The 19,971-nt window shown below is 45.9% G+C and overlaps 1 protein-coding gene across 3 annotated transcripts in view; it reads right to left on the reverse strand.

Moving 5' to 3' along the window:
• TRABD2A (TraB domain containing 2A) overlaps nt 1–19,965 on the reverse strand; it is an 83,799-nt gene extending 63,834 nt beyond the window's left edge. For 2 of the 3 annotated variants that reach the window (XM_041471472.1, XM_041471454.1), the window contains exons 1-2: nt 19,769–19,965; nt 11,426–11,986 (exon numbers count right to left, since the gene is read on the reverse strand). In XM_041471472.1, the coding sequence (XP_041327406.1) occupies nt 11,426–11,986; nt 19,769–19,882 (675 nt within the window). In that variant the 5' untranslated portion in view covers nt 19,883–19,965. Of the gene's footprint in view, nt 1–11,425; nt 11,987–18,829; nt 19,009–19,768 lie in introns of all 3 variants that reach the window. The other variant, XM_041471463.1, reaches the window with a different exon arrangement.
• Between the last annotated feature and the right edge of the window lie 6 nt (nt 19,966–19,971).

Below are 19,971 nucleotides of genomic sequence, written 5' to 3' on the forward strand. Positions count from 1 at the left end.
CAGCATCAGACCACCATGATCCATCACTGTAATTCTATCAGAACATGAGAACATGCAGAACAAAGCTTCATGCAGGGGCACTCAACTCCTGAACAGCTGACTAAGCCAAGGCCGTATCTCTGCCCTGCTCCACACTCCTTACTTTTGGCTGAGCTGTTCCAAAAAGCATTCTGCTCAGAGGTTCTGTGTGCTAGCTTGAGCGGCCACAATGCCTGGCATCCCTCAGCCTGCTGACAGGGCTATGCTCCTCTGCAGCAACAGTGCCCTCACCCAAAACTGGAGGATCTCAAGTGATACACAGTCACACTGCCACACAGACACGCACTGCCAACCAGTTTAGCACTACTTGTCCGAGGACATCAGGTTAACCCAGTCCAGTCACTTGCCAGAAGTTAGCAGGATTACCCAGTCACAAGAGCTCTCAGAGCAGTGCACAAATTTCATTGCCCCACCCTTGCTCACTGAGTGAAAAAGAAAGTGCACTGGCATGCTCACGCTGTAAAACTGGCAAGGAACCTCCTTGGGAGCAACAAGGACACAAGAAGCCACCTGACATCTTCTGTTTCTGCTGTGTAATGTGCTGAGCTAAGGGCATTTTTAATGGGAAAATCCAACTAGCTAATAGGCATATGGAGTGCAAGTTCAAGGAGCAAAGTTCACAGTTTGGGATTTCAAAGCCCTACCACAGAGTCCAGGCTGTTTGAAGCAAATCCCCCACCCTTCTGAATGCAGAGGCAGCATATCACCACTGAATGCCACTTTCACTGAGGGAAGAGCCCTGAAATCCCTAGACAGTTAAAAAGAACTTAATTGAACTGTAATTATTTCAATAGACAGGCAAAGCCTTAATAATTTTGGTTCCCACCAGCCAGCCCATTCCCCATCCCTGATGTCTAGACATGGAGTGTGCAGGTTTGTTTACACACAAACTGAAAACAAAAACAAATCTAGGTGACAGACTCCAGGAACTAAAGATGCATATAGGACCAATTCAGTTGTTCCAGCTCAGGTTCATGCGCACAAAACCCTGTTGTTTCCATCACCTGAGGAAAGAAGGCCAATCCTAACAAATAAGTATTGAAGTTACACCCGTGGGGCAGCAAATACAACCAGATTATTGCAAGCAGTGTCCCATCCAACTTGTTTAGCAATAAAATGCTCTGCTCCTCCGTCTGCTCCTTCATCAAGCAGCTGCTCTTTGGCTTGCTCAGATCCAAATCTGGACCTAAATTACAGAATCTAATATACTCTTTGCAGATTTTGTACTGTGTGCCCTTCCTTGCTTTTTCTTTCTTTGAGATTCTCCATTATTGTTCTTGTCACAGGTGAGCCTGAACCAAGGTTTTATGAATGGAAACACTGCCAAATCTGGCCTCACCATACCAGAAATTGAAGACAGGCCAGTCAAGTACAGCAAGAACACCCTCCACATCTGCCCAGTGGAGTAGAAGTGTAAGATGGAAATATTGTTGGCAATGTATTGTGGAAGTAGTAATTGGTATTTGTTGGGGTTTTTTTTTTTAGAAGTTTTATTGTAGATGGATTTTCAGACAGTCTACGTAAGGTGTTTAATTGTTGGATGCTTTTTGTTACTACAGCTGTTAGTTTATTTGAGACTTTTTGGGTTTTTGAAATACTTACTTCAGAGGTAATTTATGCTTAAAATATATGGAGTTTTTGGGTCAGTCACAATAAGGTGTTTTTTATTCATTTTTAGTTAGGTTTATATCAGCTTTTACTAAAGTGAAATTTTGTGATTTTTTTTGTTACACCAGTAATAGAAACAGATTCTGTTTCCACATGTTTTGTTGGGATTAACGTGTTTCCACATGTTTTCATGGGATTAGTGTGTATTGTGCACTAGTATTGACTAAAACTTTATACTTTGGTGGTTTAGATGTGTTAGGTTAATGAATTTACACAGTCTAGAAAACATAGTTTTCTTTAGCCTCTACCTGTCTAGAGGCAGGGCTTTTTTAAGCCTGCTGGGGGTTTTTTTTGTTATTATTTTGGTTTTGTTTTGTTTTTTTTTTTTCACTTCTAACTCCTTGAGAATGGGAAAAAATCCAAACCAACCAACAAATCATGTAGCACTTGTTAACAAAGCAATGGTGTCTTTGCTTCCTACTTTTCCTATAAATACAGGCTTTTCCTACATAATGACTTTATACAAGGGGTTATCAAGGGTGGCCCTTTCACCCAAGCAGGTACACAGATTAAACAGCAAAAATTATGTTACTGTTACGTCAGAAGGGCTCTATTTGCTAAGCAGAAGCCTACAGTTTTCATGGTCATGTTAGTAATCGAGATCCTGGAAGTGCTGGGAAAAGCAAGAATCTCTCAGCACTTTGTTGCTTGCAAAGACTGTTTTTTGAATAGGAACATAAACAAATAATGTCCTAATTATACAAAATGGTCAATGCAGAAAATTTTGCTTCCTTTTCTATCTGCAATGAGCTATATGAGAGACTGGCTGGAAGATAGAAATGACAGGAATTTCAAGCAGGCAGTGCCAGGGTTGGAGCCTGTGGAAGTCCCAGGGCCAAGTCCAGCCAATGAGCCAGCCGCAGCCAGGATCACCCTGAGGCCATGGAAAGCAACACCCTAAGTTCAGGAACACTGTTTCAAGTTCGGGAGAATTAAAGTTTGTTCGCAGGGGATCATGGGAGTTACTATGTTAATATGGGCTACGCTGCCAGTTATGATTGGTTAGAACATTGTTAGCATATTCCACCTTAGTGTATGTAAATTGGGCTCACCCCTTGTTCCAGGTCTTAGCGTTTGGCTAAGTGTTTGGGAGTGCTCCTGTTACTGCAGCAGAAGAATAAAGGACACAGATTTTTCCACCTAAGACCTGTCACCCGCTTTTCTTCCGCGCCAACCCGTCACAACCATTGCCTGTCCTCATGGGCGTGGATGGAGCAAGTGGTGCCTGAACAGGAACCTCTCTGGTTTGACAGAAGATCTGACTGTTTGGGAAATCAGCTATCAGGCAGCAGCGGTTAGCTGATCTGGTCAGCGAGGCCCCCAGGAATTTTGAGTGCTGCAAGAAGCAGGCACTTGGAGCTTCTGGGAGAAAAAGCATCTGGATCCAACTACTCATCTGCAGCGAGAGTGCAGGTGAGCCTGTGGGGAATCACCACGGGACAAGGAATGTCCATGGAACAGAGAGGTGTATATAGATGTCTCAAGCTACTTTAAATTGAGCACGGCAAACAATTGCCTAAGAGGATAATGAAGTGGATCTTCGTAATTTTCCTGATGCTATGACTCTGATTATCATTACTGTTGATTTCTGGGACTCTGTGGGTGTTAAATGTTATAATCTAGCTACTGAGAGAGACCCTGAAGCACCCCATATGCTGTCTGCTTTTCGCATTATTTTGGAAACCTTAAAATTAGAAGTTAAGTTTAATAGCTCTGGTACTTCTGTTATCCCTATTAAATCCGAAGCAGCACAGTCCTCTGCTTCTTGCCCTTTGGCCCCTGTGAGCAGAATACAAGATGGAACCTGCCAAGAGGTGCAGATGAGCTGCAGTCCTTCTGCCATCTTGTCTCCTCCTCCTCCTCCTTCAGCCCAAGCTGGTGGTAGCCACACCATCCTGGACCCACTCCTTCCTGCTGCTCTGCCTCTTTCTCCCTCCTCCCCTTCTGCCAGCTGCCATTTTCCTGCATCCTCCCAAGCCACCATCTTGTCCCAGGGCCCCTCCCATGACTCTGCCCTCTCCATGGGCCACACCTCCTCTGTGGAGTCGGAAACCAGAATCAGAACCTCAGCTCCGGAGGCTGCATTGTTGTCTTGTGGTCTACCACTCTCCTCTGCTGCAGCTAAACATCACTGCCACAGCCTTTCTAAGAATAAAGCTACTTTTATGTCAAGTTATTCTGTCTCGGAATAAGATCTTGGCAATCCTGGACCTGATGAACCTGTCGGGTTCTACAGACCATTGGGAAAAGATCCAAAAAGCTGCGATTGAAGAAAGGGATCTGGAAGTGGCAGCAAAGTTTATTGTGGCACTGGGATGGTATGGAAGCGGGGGGAGCAAATCCGTAATGGGAGCCATTGACTTATGGGAAAATAAAGGAACTATGTAAAGCAGCTAAGGACTATGGGAGGGAATCACCATTTTTTAATAATTTATTTCATAAAGCCCTCACAGTTTATGTTTTGACCCCTTATGATCTGAAGTATTTAATGACAATGCTGCTATCACCAACACAGTATACCTTACGGGAGTGAGGACGGAAAAGGCTGTTAGATCAATTGTTGATGGACTACACGGGTAATTTAAGCTTTGTCAGCATAGATCATCTTTCTGGTGAAGGAGCGCACAATCAACCTGAGAACCAGGCCGCAAACCTCCCGAGGCAAGCCTTAGATGACAATCAAAATGCTGCAAGAAAGGCACTTATGCAAGTGCCCGATGGCAATACAACTACACTAGACTTTGTACAAAAAGCAAGGGCCTAATGAGTCCTGCACTGATCACCAAAGGCAAGCCCTAGACAGACAAGTTACACACGAAAGAGCAAGAGATTAATTGGTAAAGAAATTGGTTGGACCTAATGCAAATTCAGAGTGTAAAAAGGTATTACGTGCCCTTCCACCAGAGCCTGAAAAATGCAAATGGTGAAGGCTTGTAATCGCACTCTGTAGCCCTGCATGCACAAGCTGTAGGCCAAGAGCTTTCTGAAGCTTTAATAGCAATGCAAGCCATTCCAAAAGGGCTGCAACAGCAAGGTCCTGGCCCATATTATGGGTGTGGCAAGCAAGGACACATTAAAAGAGACTGGTTTAAATCTAAAGCTCTTAATATATGCACCAGATGTAAGAGAAGTGGTCATCACCGTAGCCAATGTTGCTCACAATATGTCGTCCACAGCAAGCCACTGCCGGGAAGCCTCAAGCAGAGCACAGGGCAGCCCTGTGTAATGACAAAAATGGCCCAGCCACCTATGCCTGCAACCATCGGAGGCCCAGCAGCCCAGAGCTTCAATACCTTATCTCAGAGCTACCAGCAACCTTGGAACCTCAGGAGCTAGAGCTTCTTGGTTCAGCTAGAATGGACTATTGTGTAAACTTTAATTATTCAAGCTGGAGTTTAACAAAAGATCAGTCAGCTCTGTGAGATGTTTCCCCTTACTACCCCATCTATAAAAAATGAAAGCCTTTGGTGCAATTACACATCACCCATACGTTCATGGTCCAGTAACAAACCCCTGCAGTTCCCACCAGGAATGTTTTTCATTTGTGGGGATAGGGCCTGGCCTGCCCTTCCATCACAATTTAAAGGTGGACCATGTAGCCTGGGTAGACTTACTCTACTAACACCCAACATCACACTAATTCACAATAGAGAAACTCAAGAAAAAAGATTCATCCATCAATTTGAATCAGAATGTAAAGATGAAGTTATTTATTGGAACAAAGAAAAAGAGTTGCAGCATCCATATTGGCATCTTGGTTTAATTCAGCAAAAGCACTAAAACAATTGGATAGTTTGGGGTGTTGGCTCAGCAAGCAAACCAATGCTACATCCCTTGCACTAAGGGGCCTATTAACACATGTCAGTAGTGTTTGGCATGCCACTCTGTATAACAGGGTTGCTTTCTGCTAGAAAAGGTGACTTTCTGCTGCTGGAATAAGGGCATGGATGCCAAGACTTTGAAGGATTATGCTGCATGAATCTGTCTGATCATAGTGAGTCACTGGAGCATCCAGCTATTAAAGGAAGGAGTTGAGAAACTACAAGTAGAAAATGTCAAGAACTGGTTAAACAGACTGTTTAAAGGTTGTGGCTTATTAGGTTGGTTGTTATCTCTGGTTAAGTCATGATTGTTAGTTCTTGTAATAGTTGTTGTGTTGATGTTATTACCACATTTAGTGAGTTCTTCACAGAAGATTTTACAAAAATCTTTGTAAGGAATTTTTATTGCCCAGCAGAAAGGGGGAGATGTGGGATCTGGACTGGCAGGGACTGACAATGAATTGGCTAGCCTGACTATGCAGAAGTTATCAACCTAAAACCATGGGATGCAAAGTGCTGAAGAGAGAGAATGTCTAGACATGGTATAGAGAGTTGGGCGGGTACCATCAAGATGGGTGCCGTTGTTGAACTAAAGAGCCTGCCAGTTTAGGCATTACATAATATTATAGGTTGATTACATTTACAGCTGAATAAGCTATGCTAAAGTACTTAAGTGCTTTACTTTGCGTTACTTAAGTAGCTTGTTAAGGGGTTTCGCCTAGAGGATTGTGGGATTGTTATGCTAATAAAGACTATGTCATAGTTTCATATAAGGTAACATGGTTAGTGATTGGTAAGCTATGTTTCCATATAAGGTAGTAAAATTGTTGATTAGTTAGATAGGATACAGAAGAACTATAGTCAAGGGTATATATTAGCATGTCTCCTGCATTATCTTGTCTTCTGAGGTTGACCTTCCTAAATGCAATTACGTCTGATACTCTCATAAATGAGCTTCTAATCAACCCTCAGTCGTTCCTGCCTCTTTCATCGCTGACGATAGTTGGCGTCCCTGAGGACAGGCAACGTTAAGCATTAATTGTCGCCTCGCAGCTGGAACAGTGGCGACAGGAGCCAGGATTTCATGAGCAGTCAGCCCTTAGTGGCTCCCAGCCACTACTGCATCCCAAGCAGCTCTGAAGACTGCATCTGAATATGCTGCAATGTAATCAGACACTCAGGTAGGAAGAATGCTGTGACAAGGTATAACCACAGGAAAGTCATGTGGGGAAACAATTCTCAAATCAAGAACAGGTAAAAGAATCTTCTACCAAGTGCCCCAGTATTGAAAAAGCCAAACTGGCCAGGGTTGTGGCTAGGAAGCAGTGATGGCTCGACAGTGTTTACACGCTTAACCATGGGTCCACACAAAGGGTAGACATAAGTCTAACCTTCTTGTGTTCAAGAGACCAGTTTGTGAGGAATACAGCCTGGACATCACCTTAGCATACCAAAGCAAGTGTCTGGCATAGTACAAGGGGCAACACTTGCTTATCATCTGAGCCAGCACTAAGCTGATGTTCATGACACTACTGAAGCCAACAGCAAAGCTGTTTTGGGCTGGAGCACTAATGCTGCAATACAGCAAACACGTAAGCACATGCATAACTGTAAAGGAAGAGTTGGGAGGGACTGACTCCATGCTGGAGGTCAGCAGTGGCAGATCATACATAACTACAAAACCCAGACACAGCTAGGAATGAGACCTATTGCGACAAGAGAGGCACTACCCAGCCAAGAAGGTGGAGTGGGAGAACAAGTCTGTAAGACAAACTAGGATGGAAACAGCATGAAAGAGGAAAAATAAACACCATGGCCCTGGCATGGAGGCACACTAATCTTTGCATACTCCTGAAGTTACACAGATCTTGGAAAAAGCATATCATAGAAAAGCAACCCCCATCCAGGGAATAATGTGCTCTGATTCTATGATTCAGAAGGCTGAAGAAATGCTTTATTAAGCTATATTATATAATACTATATTACTACTGTATACTAAAACTATACTATACTAAAGAAAAACCCATGACCCTTTCAGACAGTTACGACACAGCTTTGATCTAACTGGTCAATCAGTCCAAACAACCATCAGCAGAGTCCAATTAACAAATCCCTTTGGGTAAACAATCTCCATAACACATTCCACATGTGCCAAACAACAGGAGCAGCAAGTAGAGATAAGAATTGTTTTCCTTCTTTCTCTGAGCTTTCTCACTGCCTTCCCCAGGAAAAAATCCTGGGACAGAGAATTATGTCTCTTTCTGTTAAGAGAATGTGAATACCACAAGAGAGAGGTACTGAGAAGGCAGTGAAGTATTTCACAGATTGTGTACACATCATTGTGTACTGAACAAAAATGATACTTTTATGACTTGGCAGTGTGGGCAGGCAGCCTGAGCTGAGCATGAACAGACAGATTTGGCAGGTAAAATAAGAGAGTCATAAACCAAAAATCTTGGGTTCAAAAGCCCAAAGAAAAAGAGCCCCTTGACAGGCACTGTTGGCTGTTGTATGTGTTTTTTGTGGCGCTTTTTTTTTTCATTTTTACTGTTTTCTCTTCTCAAGGAGAAGGAAGTTCTAATTTGGGTTTGTCTGTACTTTGCAGTTACTGAGCATTGTGCCCAGGGAAACAACAATAAAGTGTTCCAGGCCTTCACCTGAAATAACATACACCAACAAGGCCTTGGTCAATAGAATGGATCAAAACAGGGACCTAGCCAGTAACAATGTATGGTTTGGAATGGCTTGGGAGTTTGCCTTACAAGCCAGAAGAATAATTTTGGATGTGAAAGAAAAAAAACCCTACACAGAAACAAACTGAAAACAATGAACTTGCTTCTCTGCTAAGTAAATAATTTCTCTGTGATTCTGCTGTAAGAAAAGAAGCACCTCCCTAGACGACATCCAGAGGAACCTGGACAAACTTGACAAGTGGGTCCACAGGAATCTCATGCAGCTTAACAAGACTAAGTGCCAGGTGCTACACCTGGGTCAGGGCAATCCCTGGGTATGAACAGATGGAGAGCAGCCCTGAGAGAAGGACTTGGGGTGCCGGTGGCTGAGAGGCTGGACATGCCCCAGCCATGGGCACTGCCAGCCCAGAAAGCCAAACGTGTCCTAGGCTGCATCCAAAGCAGCGTGGGCAGCAGGGGAGGGAGGGGATTCTGCCCCTCTGCTCTGCTCTGCTGAGAGCCCACCTGGAACCCTGCACCCAGCTCTGGGGGCCCAGCACCATAGATGTGTTGGAGTAGGTCCAGAGGAGGCCACCAAGATGGATTAGAAGAAAGGAGCACCTCTCCTATAGAAAAAGGCTGAGACAATTGGGATTGTTCACCCTGGAAAAGAGAATGCTTTGGGGTGACCTATAATGCACCTTCCAGTATGGGAAAGAAGCCTACAAGAAAGACTTTTTACAAGGGACAAGGGGCAATGGCTTCAGAGTGAAAGAGAATGGGTTTAGGTTAGATAATAGGAAGAAATTCTTTACTGTGAGTGTGGTAAGGCACTGGCACAGATTGCCCAGAGAAGCTGGATGCCCCATTCCTGGAAGTGTTTGAGGCCAGGTTGCATGGGGCTCTGAGCAACCTGGTCTCAGTGAAAGGTGTCCCTGCCTATGGCAGAGGAAATGGAATTAAGTGATCTTCGAGGTCCCTTCCAACTCAGGCCATTCTGTGATTCTATGATATTTCTTGTACAGTTTTAGACTATTCCTTATGTGTTTTGTTCCACTTTCCCCAACAGAACTTTCTAAGTCATGCCTGTGTGTTTGCACAGAAGTGGCCCAGTGCTGGGGGTTTCCAAACAGCAGCACACTAAAGAAAATATTTTCCAAAGAGCCTACTTCAAACTCTTTGTTTGGCTTCTATTAAACACGTAATTAACTCTACTGCCTGAACAAACTGAGAAGAAAGCTCTGAAATCAAAGACTTACACAACTGCCAACCATGAGAGTTCACAAGTCAGTTTCTGAAACAGCCATGAAATTGGCTTAGAACCACAAAAATCATCTGCCTCTGGTTTTCCTTTTCCTTGAGCTGCCTGTATTGGAAATCTAGTAGCGGGCAGCAGCGGAGGTATGAATATGCAGTGCAGTAGCTGCTCCAGACCTGCTCCCTCAAGGGACAGCATGCCTCTTCCCTGGGAAGTGAGCAGGCAGGGAAGGAGCTGCAGCCTTCATGATGCAAATGCACATCTCCACTCACCATGGGGCAATAAAGGGGTATGATTTTCCTAACTAGAGGCTAGATTCTTCTGCAGTTTTTGTCTCTCTGGCCTTCTCAGAAGGCTGGGCAATTCTGGATGTTGCAGCTCCGTGTCCCTTGCCCATGCAGCTTCTTGGATCACTGGGTATTTATCCCATCCACAAAACAGCAGAGAACCAGCTGCTCTTTGAAGAAAACCGTGAAGGCCTAAGAGTCAACATTTACATGAACTTAGTAGGGATATGATTTGCAATCAACATATCTCAGTCTCCCTACCACTTTCTTAAAAGGCAGTGGAGAAAAATGCCCATACCTCCACTTCTATCATGATAAACTATAGGGGCAATGCCAGCAAAAGAAAAACATGGGCAATAATGCTTATAAATCCTCAACCAGGTAAGAGCTGGAAGAGGGACTTCCCAGCCTATTCCCAGGTTAGCTGCGAGCAAACAGCAACAGCATAAGGATTCAAAGCACCGTGTTAAGCAATTGACTGGAGATGCAAATGAGGTTGCCCAGCTCCAAACAATGGAAAAGAGAAGTGCAGAAGGTCTGCAGGCAGTTAAGGACTGCTCAAGTGATGCACGCTGGGCTGCTGTGCTATTTCCGGCACCATGGTCCCCACACCAACGCTGTCTGGGGGGATCACAGCACTTCAGACATTTGTCCAGGGCTGCTGTCCTTGCCCTTGCTGTGCTGCACTTGCCTTCTGCTCTTTCCCTTCCAAACCGTGCATCAGTGACAGGATAGGCTTCAGGATGCAGGGGTAAAGGTTGAGCATCAGTCAAAACTCCTCAGCATTATGACTAAAGCACATATTGTGCTACTAGGGCATACTGCAAAATGCAAGTCTTTATTATTACTAAGCAAATGCCACTCCACTCCCCAAACTAGCACCACCCTTCAGCAAAGTTACCCCAAGTCAGACAGCAACGTTATGCCTGTGATCCCACTGGGCAGAGACAACAACCGACACTACTGCCTGGTGTATTTTGTTCAGAGAGGAGCACCTCATGGAAAATATAGAGGTCATTCTGCTGCATGAAAAACAGTGCTGAACTCCAACAGGTTTGCAGACACAAAGGCATTTGCACCAGGGCCTGTACTAGTCTGTGAAGCTCCCTGAAGAAAGCTGTGCTGTGCTGACCCTCACCTAGTAACAAAGAAAGGGAAAAAAAACCCCAACAAACAAAAAATACTTTTCCCATTGCAGATGATGGGCCCCTATTTCTGAGGGCATCAAAATATTCACTGTGACGCTTTCCAACCAGCAATTATTTCTCAGCACTACTCACAGCACCCCTGCTTTCCCCAAGTAATCACTTCTTTCTTTTTAACTTGCTATTACAAAAACAAGTTTGGAGACTGAGCCCCAGCCTGTCCTGAGCTCCTGCACAGCAGCCCAGTCAGAGTCAGAGAGCACACATCCAAAGGTCCAGTGTCTCTGAGCATGGAACATGCCCAAGGCTGCCCAAGGAAGAGAACAGGGGTCTTCCCAGGCCAGGCCTGAATGAATTCAGCTCTGGCCTGATCCTGCGCTATCAAATTCTCCTGAGGATGCAGGCAGAGGCATGGGCTGCAGGGAGCAGATACAAGTCTCGAGGTAGAAACCACTTACCCCACACCCCAGACCATGCTGTTTCTGCTGTGATATCCAGCTCAACAGCTAGCCTGGCACCCTGCACTCCACCTCACCTGGGAGAAGTTCAGCCCATTGAGCGGGTGGCATTGCTCTTCTACTTTCTCCACAGCACCCGTTTGCTTCCTCAGCCGCTCCGCTTCCTGGGCCAGGAACAGATCCAGGACAGGCACGCCTCGTGACTTGATGTCTACCTCTGTCAGAGAGTTCACCATCAGCATCACCCAGACCGGCCTCTTCTGCTCCCAGTTGCCAGCAATGGCATTGAAGAGGTAGTCTGCATACAGCCCTTTGCCCCGTTGGTCTGGGGTCATCCAGGATGGCATCATGAGCTTGACATACTCCAGGTGCCGCTTCAGCCGGCGGTAGATGTCTTGGGGCAGCACATCTTGGAGGTTCTTCCCCTGTGGCAGGAGTTGGCAGCTGGTGAGAGCTGAGATGGTGTAGGGGTCAGTGAGATCCAGCTCAAAGTACACGATGTGGCTCTGCTGGAAGGCTTTCTTGGAGTTCTCTGGGATAAAATCCCAGACACGCGTGTATGGGACATGGATGGTGCCAAAGAAATAAGATGGGGGATCTCTCTTGATTGTCCACAGGAAGGAGTTCAGCTCATTTTGCTGGGAGAAAGGGAGACACAGCTGAGTAAGTACACACATTTATGCCACGCCACTGCAGCAGAGGGCTTAAGGAAAACATGTTGCCAAGCCTGGCTCAGCAGCTTGCCAGCATGGACTTTTCCTAAAGTGACTTTGCTCACATAAAGTCCTCTTTGACCATTGTTTTTCTCAGGTCTTGAGGTAAAAATTCCATTTTCATGAAATAAAAACATAAGAATATTGTCTTGGGCTTTCTCCTCCTGAAAGGTAACACTGCATCTTCTCAACAGTAGTATCACCTGATACATCATCTGGGTATCTACCAAAAGCAACAGCAGAGCACAGCCCTAGTACACCATGATTCAGGCACAATACTTACCCAACTTCTGCCTTTCATCAAGTCAAAAACTGGCACCACTTGCTGAAGCAAAGCAGGACAGCAGGATTTCTGTCACTTTCACCTCTCACTTCAGCACAGCAAGGCACCTTTCATCAAAGAAACTGCTGTGACACTTAGTCAGAAGGTGGTGCAGCATCATGGGTGAACTTCCCATGTGACTATGCTGGTTTTGGTTGGGGTGGAGTTCATTTTCTTCACAGTGGCTGGTATGGGGCTGAGTTTTGGATTTGTGCTGAAAAAGGTGCTGATATTACAGAGATGTTTTTGTTAGTGCTGAGCAATGCCTGCGCAGAGTCAAGGCCTTTTCTCCCTGTCGTATGACTGCGAGCATACATGCTGAAGGTGCACAAGATATTGGGAGGGGATATAGCCAGGACAGCTGACCCTAACTGACCAAAGCAATATTCCATACCATATGGCATCACGCTCAGCACAAAAAGCTGGGGAGGATGGGGGAAGAGGAGAGAGGACATTCAGAATGATGGGGTTTGTCTTCTCAAGTCACTGCTACACGTGATAGAGCCTGCTTTACTGGGGATGGCTGAACACCTGCCTGCCCTGGGAAGTGATGCATGAATTCCTTGTTTTGCTTTGCTTGTGTGCATGACTTTGCTTTAGCTATTAAATTGTCATTATCTGAACCCAACAATTCACCCTTCCAGTACTCTCTTGCAACCTCTCTTGCATGGAATGGGAATTTAATGAGCGCAGTGCTTGGTTGACAGCTGGGACTATAACACAACAGCAAGACATCAAGAAAATGAGTAACACAAAACACAGCTGGCAGGCAGACCTGCTGGAACAGGCAGAAATAAAATTTTTCACATGGCAGACAGACACCCAGTAAAGACCCCTCATGGTCCAGTACTCTTTCTTGAGTAGCAGAGAAGAGCATGGAAAATAAGTGAAAAAAAATTTCTGCAGGCCTGTGGTTTCAAGGTATCCACTTGATAAAGTAAACACAGAGGGATAAAAAAAGCATCTTTTTTAAAATTGGCTTTTAAAACCTCTCAAAACCCACAGCCATCAGGAAGTCAGAATCAGATTTAAATTTGTTCTGCTGGAAAATACATCTCACAGCATCACCTGAGATACCTCAATACAGGCTTGTGGTGTTCCCACGGGACAGAAGAGCAGATGGGACAACATGGATCCTGCTTGAATCCTTTCAACTCACTTTACAGCAGCAGCAGGCACAGCCTTCATCACCCACAGCACCCCACTGGTGCCACAGTACTTACTGGAACAATGGATACAAGCGGTGTCTGTCTGCACAGACAGGAAGAGGTAGCCTTTGCATGTCTAAGTAAGAGAACAGGCTTCCAGATGCACTTAAACATCTGGTCAATTTTGAGCCAGCAGATAACTCTAACCTCAGCACTGGGGCAAACTGTGCATGTGTGCTAATCTAAGAAGCCTGCCTGACTGCCAAAAGCAGAACAAGCTGCTTGGAGGAATTTACTGGAAGCACATTGCCTATAAACTTCTGACACTAAAGACTCAGGGTCAGAAAGGTTAATCTTAAAGACTGCTCTGCAATGGCTCATCCCAGACAACCTTCTCCAGCAGCTCTGTACATCAAAACCAGGCCACAGATCAGGCAGCACTTCAGCAAAGTGCTACCACCAGTCCACTTCACCCGCATGGACTATAGAATATAGAATATCCTGAGCTGAAAGGGACACATAGGGATCATTGAAGTCCAGCTCCTGGAGCTGCATGGGAGAGACCCAAGAACTGCACCACGTGCCCAAGAGCATTGTAGAAACCAAATATATTCCAAAGGGCTCTTCAGACTGTTCTGCATCATATAAAGAATCTGAAGGATACTTCAGATCCTGACAACACCATCCTACAACTCCAAATCCTATACCTGAATTACAGAGCACAAAAACTCTCCTGAAGACCATAGGAAGAAGGGTTAAGAAACATGAAGAGCCCTAGGGTGTACCAGAGATACAGCACAACAGGTGAGTAAAAATCTAACATAGACCCCAGAAGAATACAGAAGAATGAATATGCAAAGTAAAACAAGAGGGAAAATGAGACAGGATTCTTCCCCAGCATTAGTCAGAAGGGGAAAATGAAAGGGCATGTTGCTGCTGTGAGAAATGAACTGGAAGTAGTAGTCAGGCAGCAACGAGGAAGGACCAAAAGTGCTGCTTTCCATCTACTGCAAGTGTAAAGACAGAGGAGGCATTCAGGACAGGCATGAGGTTAGGAGGTCGATAATTCTCTTTGCACAGATCTGATCATGTAGGTGGGAGTGCACAAAACCACCTACAACTTCAAGGAATTGTACAGAACAAGTTGTCACCAGCCAGCTTTTCAGCTCCTCAATAAATCTAGCGAGAGGCTCAAGCCCAGGTGACTGGTAACAGACTTTAACACAATCATTGGCACTGCTCTGGACTACTGCACACAGCCCAGCTAGAAAGGCTTTTGGCATTATACTCTGGGTTTTTTTTTTTCTGCTTATCCCCACAACTTTCATAATCGGATACTGAAAGCAGGGTAGTAACTGCCTGGTACCAATGGTACCTCTGAAGAAATAAAACAGGCCATTAGGCACAGAGTACATGAAGTTTTTCTTTAAAGAGCCTGTAGCACAGGCAGAAGGAAAGCAGGCTGAGATGTAGAAAAAGTTTTCACACAGTTACAAAGCAACGCAGCTGAGCACTCTTGCTGGCACTCGCATGTCAAAAGTAGTTGTGAACTTGAGAAATCACCCTAAGCACCACTCAGACCTCCACAGAAAGCTTGGAGCCAGCATGCGAGGACATAAAACCTCTGTGTCCCACCACTGACAGGGAAACTTCCTGGACCCTGCAGAATAAGTTTCTGGGCACCAGCAGGTGTTATCATCACTAAGTGAAGGTACATGGGGAGCTCCCAAAGCTCACTCTCCCTCTAAAAGGTGGTACTACAGCCGCTCTGGACATGCTAGTGCCTCACACTCCTTTGGCATCCCCTTTTCCTTCCAAAGTGGAGACTGGAATCCTAGCAGTGCACTGCCTCTGTGCCAGACCCTGCAAACAGCTTCCTGTGTGAGTGGGGAAGGAGAAAAGCCCTTGGTGTGCCTGAGCAAGCCTGTCTTGCCCTGCTGTACCTTCAGGCACTCCCATCTCCCTGCAGACCTCTTGCATGTCTCAATGCAGCTTTAGAGAGGGAAAGGCAAGGATATAATCTCACCCCAATACCATAAAAGGGAAGTTGTTAAACAGTGCTCTAGGTAGCCATGAAATAGCACAGGAGCAGTGCCGAGGCTTGCTCAGCATCACACCATACACCATTACTGTGGCACCTCGCTTCCCTGAGAGCACGCAGTAGATAAAAGTGCTACAGCCCAATTTTCATCTGCAGTAAGATCCTTTAACACAGATGCTGCAACAAAAAAAAAAGGTGCATTAAAACAAACAAATTACAGTCAAACTGTTGTCCTGGAGGCTTATGGCAGCTGGGCTGTGCAGCTTGAGGAATTTCAGTTTCAGCAGTGTAACAACAAAAAGGTTCATGAATAGATCAAGATGCATAGATACATATTTCTGTCTCCACTCTACAACTTACAGGTGGTAGTCAATGCATTACTCATCACAGGAAAAACCCTGAGCAAGGGGAAAGTCTCACAAGACAACACAGGTCTCCCAACTTGCTGCCACACAAAGGTCCAAGGAATCATCAGATCAAGGTATTTCTGAATGCTCAGCACTACAGCGTGATGCCTTCTCCTCTGCCTTACCTCCCCAGGTGAAAAAGCTGACACTGTCACAGAGAATGCACTGGGACTTGTGGGATCCACTCCCTACCACAAGACTTGGACAGCCTCCTTCTCAACTAAGGCTGCACACGGGACAAACTCCACCGTCCACTGAGGTGCAATGGGGACGCACAGGGACGGACAACACTTCCCCAGCGTGACAGGACAACAGTGTCAGCCACTGCAAAAATTCTGTGAAAGCACGGTGCACATCAAGGGTACTTCTTGGGAGCTGAGGTTCCTTCTTTTTTATTAAAAAACCCCAAGCCTCAGATTTTGTTTGTTTTAACTAGCACAAACAGCTTGCTTATCCAGCACTATTTAGAGATCCATTATAGGATGCAGCCTGTAGTCTTCAAATACACAAACACTACTGTGCTTGTCAGACATCATACACAGCTTCAAGTGAGGCAGCAATGATTTTTCTGGAAGAGAAATGCCAAAGAAAATCAGAGAAAGTGTCTTTTTTTTTTTTTTTTTTTTTTTCCCAACAGAATCTATTTCAAATTGGGCTGGATGACATACTAACAAGAATAAAATTGGCAAACATCCAGAAAACAATTCAGAAAAACACCAAGAGGAGAAAAGAATTTATCTAGTGACAGCACTCCAAACGTCTAGAAGAGCATGAGAGTATAAAAAACTGACCAGAAAAGTATAAGTATAAACAGAAGGCTGTGGTGATGCAGGGAATGAAGGGTCAGAGGGAAAGGAAGACAGTCTAGAGACTGAAGAACTGGACGAGAACTCCAAGACATGGACAGCCTAGACTTAGTCTGCTTCCTTCTACACAAGTTCTGCTTCCTTCTATCTCATCTATGTAGACTATGCATTTTATACCTCACTGTGCAGGCAGATGCCCTCTGTGGCTTCACTGTCTTTCAGGACCCCTAATATTCACCACTTGACCTCACAACCACACCTTCCAAACCTCAGCCCAGAACTGCACTGTTTCTCAACCCACAATATTCTTGTGCCTTATTTTTCTTGCTAGCTACAGAAGCCAAAGCATATGGCATGCAATATTTCACCCAGGCAGGCAGCCCTATAACCCTACCTATTATGGCCTTCTCCCTCTCTCTTATCTATCCTGGCATCCTATCTTGTCATGTTCCTTTATACCTAATTGGGGCAAAGATTTTACTCACCACGCTACATGCCCATGCAACTATGGTAATGCACACAAAAATGTTAGCCACTTTTTTAATAGTACTTGAGCTTTTGCCCACCTGCATTACTGACACTCTCAAACTCAGCTTAAGACTGAAAGTAGAACTCACTTGGGGAATAAACACCTGGCTACAGCTACTAAAAGAACACATCCGAAGTGCCAGAAATGAAAAATGAAGTTTTTAACTAAAAAGCCACAGGTTAAGAACAGACATATGTGAAGGGCATATATGGGGAAAAGCAGCCACATAACTTAATTGGCCCTCTATCAGGAACAACACATCATAAAATACTAACCAACTACAACTATAAGCATTCCACAATTAATCCCTGATTTCTGGCTTTGATTTTTCCAGTGCACTCCAATGTTAAGGAAAAAGAAAACAGTACCAGACCACATTACATAGTATCTGGAATACAACACAAAAAGATTCCAGCATACTTTATTTTAAAATAATTGTTTTCAATGTATTTTTTTTTCCTTGAGAATGATAAGGCACATTATTGGTTGTAGCTTTAACTATAATTTTGAGTCATGATGAGAAAGCCTCCTGAAATACTGTAGGTTCATTCCTTGAAATAGCAGCTTTTCAGGCAACAACGCACATACTTCTTTCATGGCAGAGACTGAGGCAGCCTAACAAAAAGAAGAAAGTTAGACCTGTCTAAGAGAGTATGAAAAGGAATCCTATAAAGAACTAAAGTAAATTAAAAACCCATCCGTGGTGATGCAGGAACAACAGTATATTTTCCCTAAGGAGTTCATGTAAATATTCATAAGGATAAACTCAACAGTTTTGTAAATAAGGCAGACACTGCCATTCCTAGACAGTGGGGTTATTACCATTGTCCTAATGACCCTCGGAAACGGCCTGCCTATTCCAGAACTACAGGTGGTCTCACATTTTAATGACAGTGTAATCAGCAGATAATTACCTACCATTAACACATTTCACCTCCAGTCTTGCTAGCAACTGGCAGAAATCCAGTCACTTGTTTCTGAAAAAAAATCTTCCTGCACGTCCCACCCAACCTGTGAAGTTATCCATTTCCATATCCATTTCCAGAAGTATGACTTCTGCTCAGGAGCTGTCCTCTTTGTACTTGCTCTCACTAGCTCCTTGCAGTAGTTTCATACCAGCCCACATCTTTTGCACCTCATGCCCTCAAGGAGAAGGGGGTACCCATTCCAAAGGCTTGACCTGGCTTTATGGCAGTGTCACAGCTGGCCACCTACAAATCCAGTTGACAAACTGGTTCCCAGCAAATTGTAACGACACCATCCCACAAGGTAGGGCTAGGCTCTGTTTAACTCAAGCTCAGACAGACACCTCTAGCGAAGCACATGTAGCTTGGCATGTGGCTGATTCCATAATGCCCTAAATCCTAGGAGAAGATATTCTGGGGAACCAGCATGCTCACAGAGGCAGGAAGGCCCCCAAGAACAAGGGCTAAATGTAGATGCATGAGCAGGTGAGAGAGCGGAGTAAAGTCACAGAGCAGACCATCTTCAGCTGCAAAACTTTCTCACACCTACCCTGCAGTGAGCCTGCTGTGGCTTTGGCACCTCCCCGGTGCAGCAGGTGTGCATTTACTTCTAAGGGCTTCCAGTTTCCTTAAGAGTGGAATTAACCTGGGAGGGAAGCTGAAGTGACGGTACACATATCCCAGAAGCATGTCAGGTCCAAGTAGATGCCAACAGACAGCACAGATGGCCTGTTAACACAAAGTTAGTTCAAGAAGGCTTTTCCTACATGATTTTTGGTACTTTTGTCTCAGAAGCGTCAAGCTTCAACTGGAACGATTTTTTTCTGATCTTTTGTGGAAGTGGCAGACACGGTCTACACAAGCTTCACAGTGGCTGTACCATCACCCCTAACTTGCAGCAGGGATCCTCTGCTGTGCTAACCACCCACCGGAGCTAAGCCAGTGCATGCTGCTCCTAGCTACTGCAGTCAAGCTGCTAAGTTTAGGAGACGAGCGAAACCTAACATAACGTGTAACCGCGTTTTCACACCAAACGGCCATTTCCTGGTCCGAACCTGTTCCAGCACGCTCGGCGTTCTGAAGTGGGACTAGGCGGCAACCCTGCGCGGGATGGCATGAACAAGTCACTCCCGGCCAATCTATCGTTTGGCGGGCAGCGCAGCTCGTCCTACTCACCGCAGGCAAAAGATCCTGCTGGGCTTCACCCCAGGGTCCTCCTTCCCCATGCACGCTCCCGGCACCCTGCCTCTCCGTCCCGGGAAGCCGCGGTGCCGCTGCCGAGCGCTTGCCGCCCGAGCTCGGCGCACCGCGCCCGCCTGACAGAGGGGACTCAGCCGCGGCCGGGGCGGCCCCGCACGCCGCGCCCTGCCGCCGCCGCACCCCGAGGGGACCTGACCGCGTCCCCCGCGCTGCCGGGGCGGGGCGGGGCAGCAGCGCACCCCGGGCAGGAGGGCACCCCGGGCAGGAGGGCACCACGGGCGGCGCTTACCTTTCGGCGGAGCGGGCAGGCGGCGGCGCGGCCGTGCCGGGCTGTGGCCAGCAGGAGGAGGGAGCCCTGCAGCAGCAGCAGCAGCAGGCGGCACAGCCCGCCGGGGCGCACCATCGCCGCGCTGCGCGCAGCCTGCGCACCGCGGTTTCTGTTTTGTCCCCCCACCTTTCCGTGCTTCCGCACCTCCCGTTTTACTTTTTTTT

Source organism: Pyrgilauda ruficollis, unplaced genomic scaffold, assembly GCF_017590135.1.
Source record: "Pyrgilauda ruficollis isolate IOZ18807 unplaced genomic scaffold, ASM1759013v1 scaffold106, whole genome shotgun sequence".
In the NCBI taxonomy this organism is placed as follows: domain Eukaryota; kingdom Metazoa; phylum Chordata; class Aves; order Passeriformes; family Passeridae; genus Pyrgilauda; species Pyrgilauda ruficollis.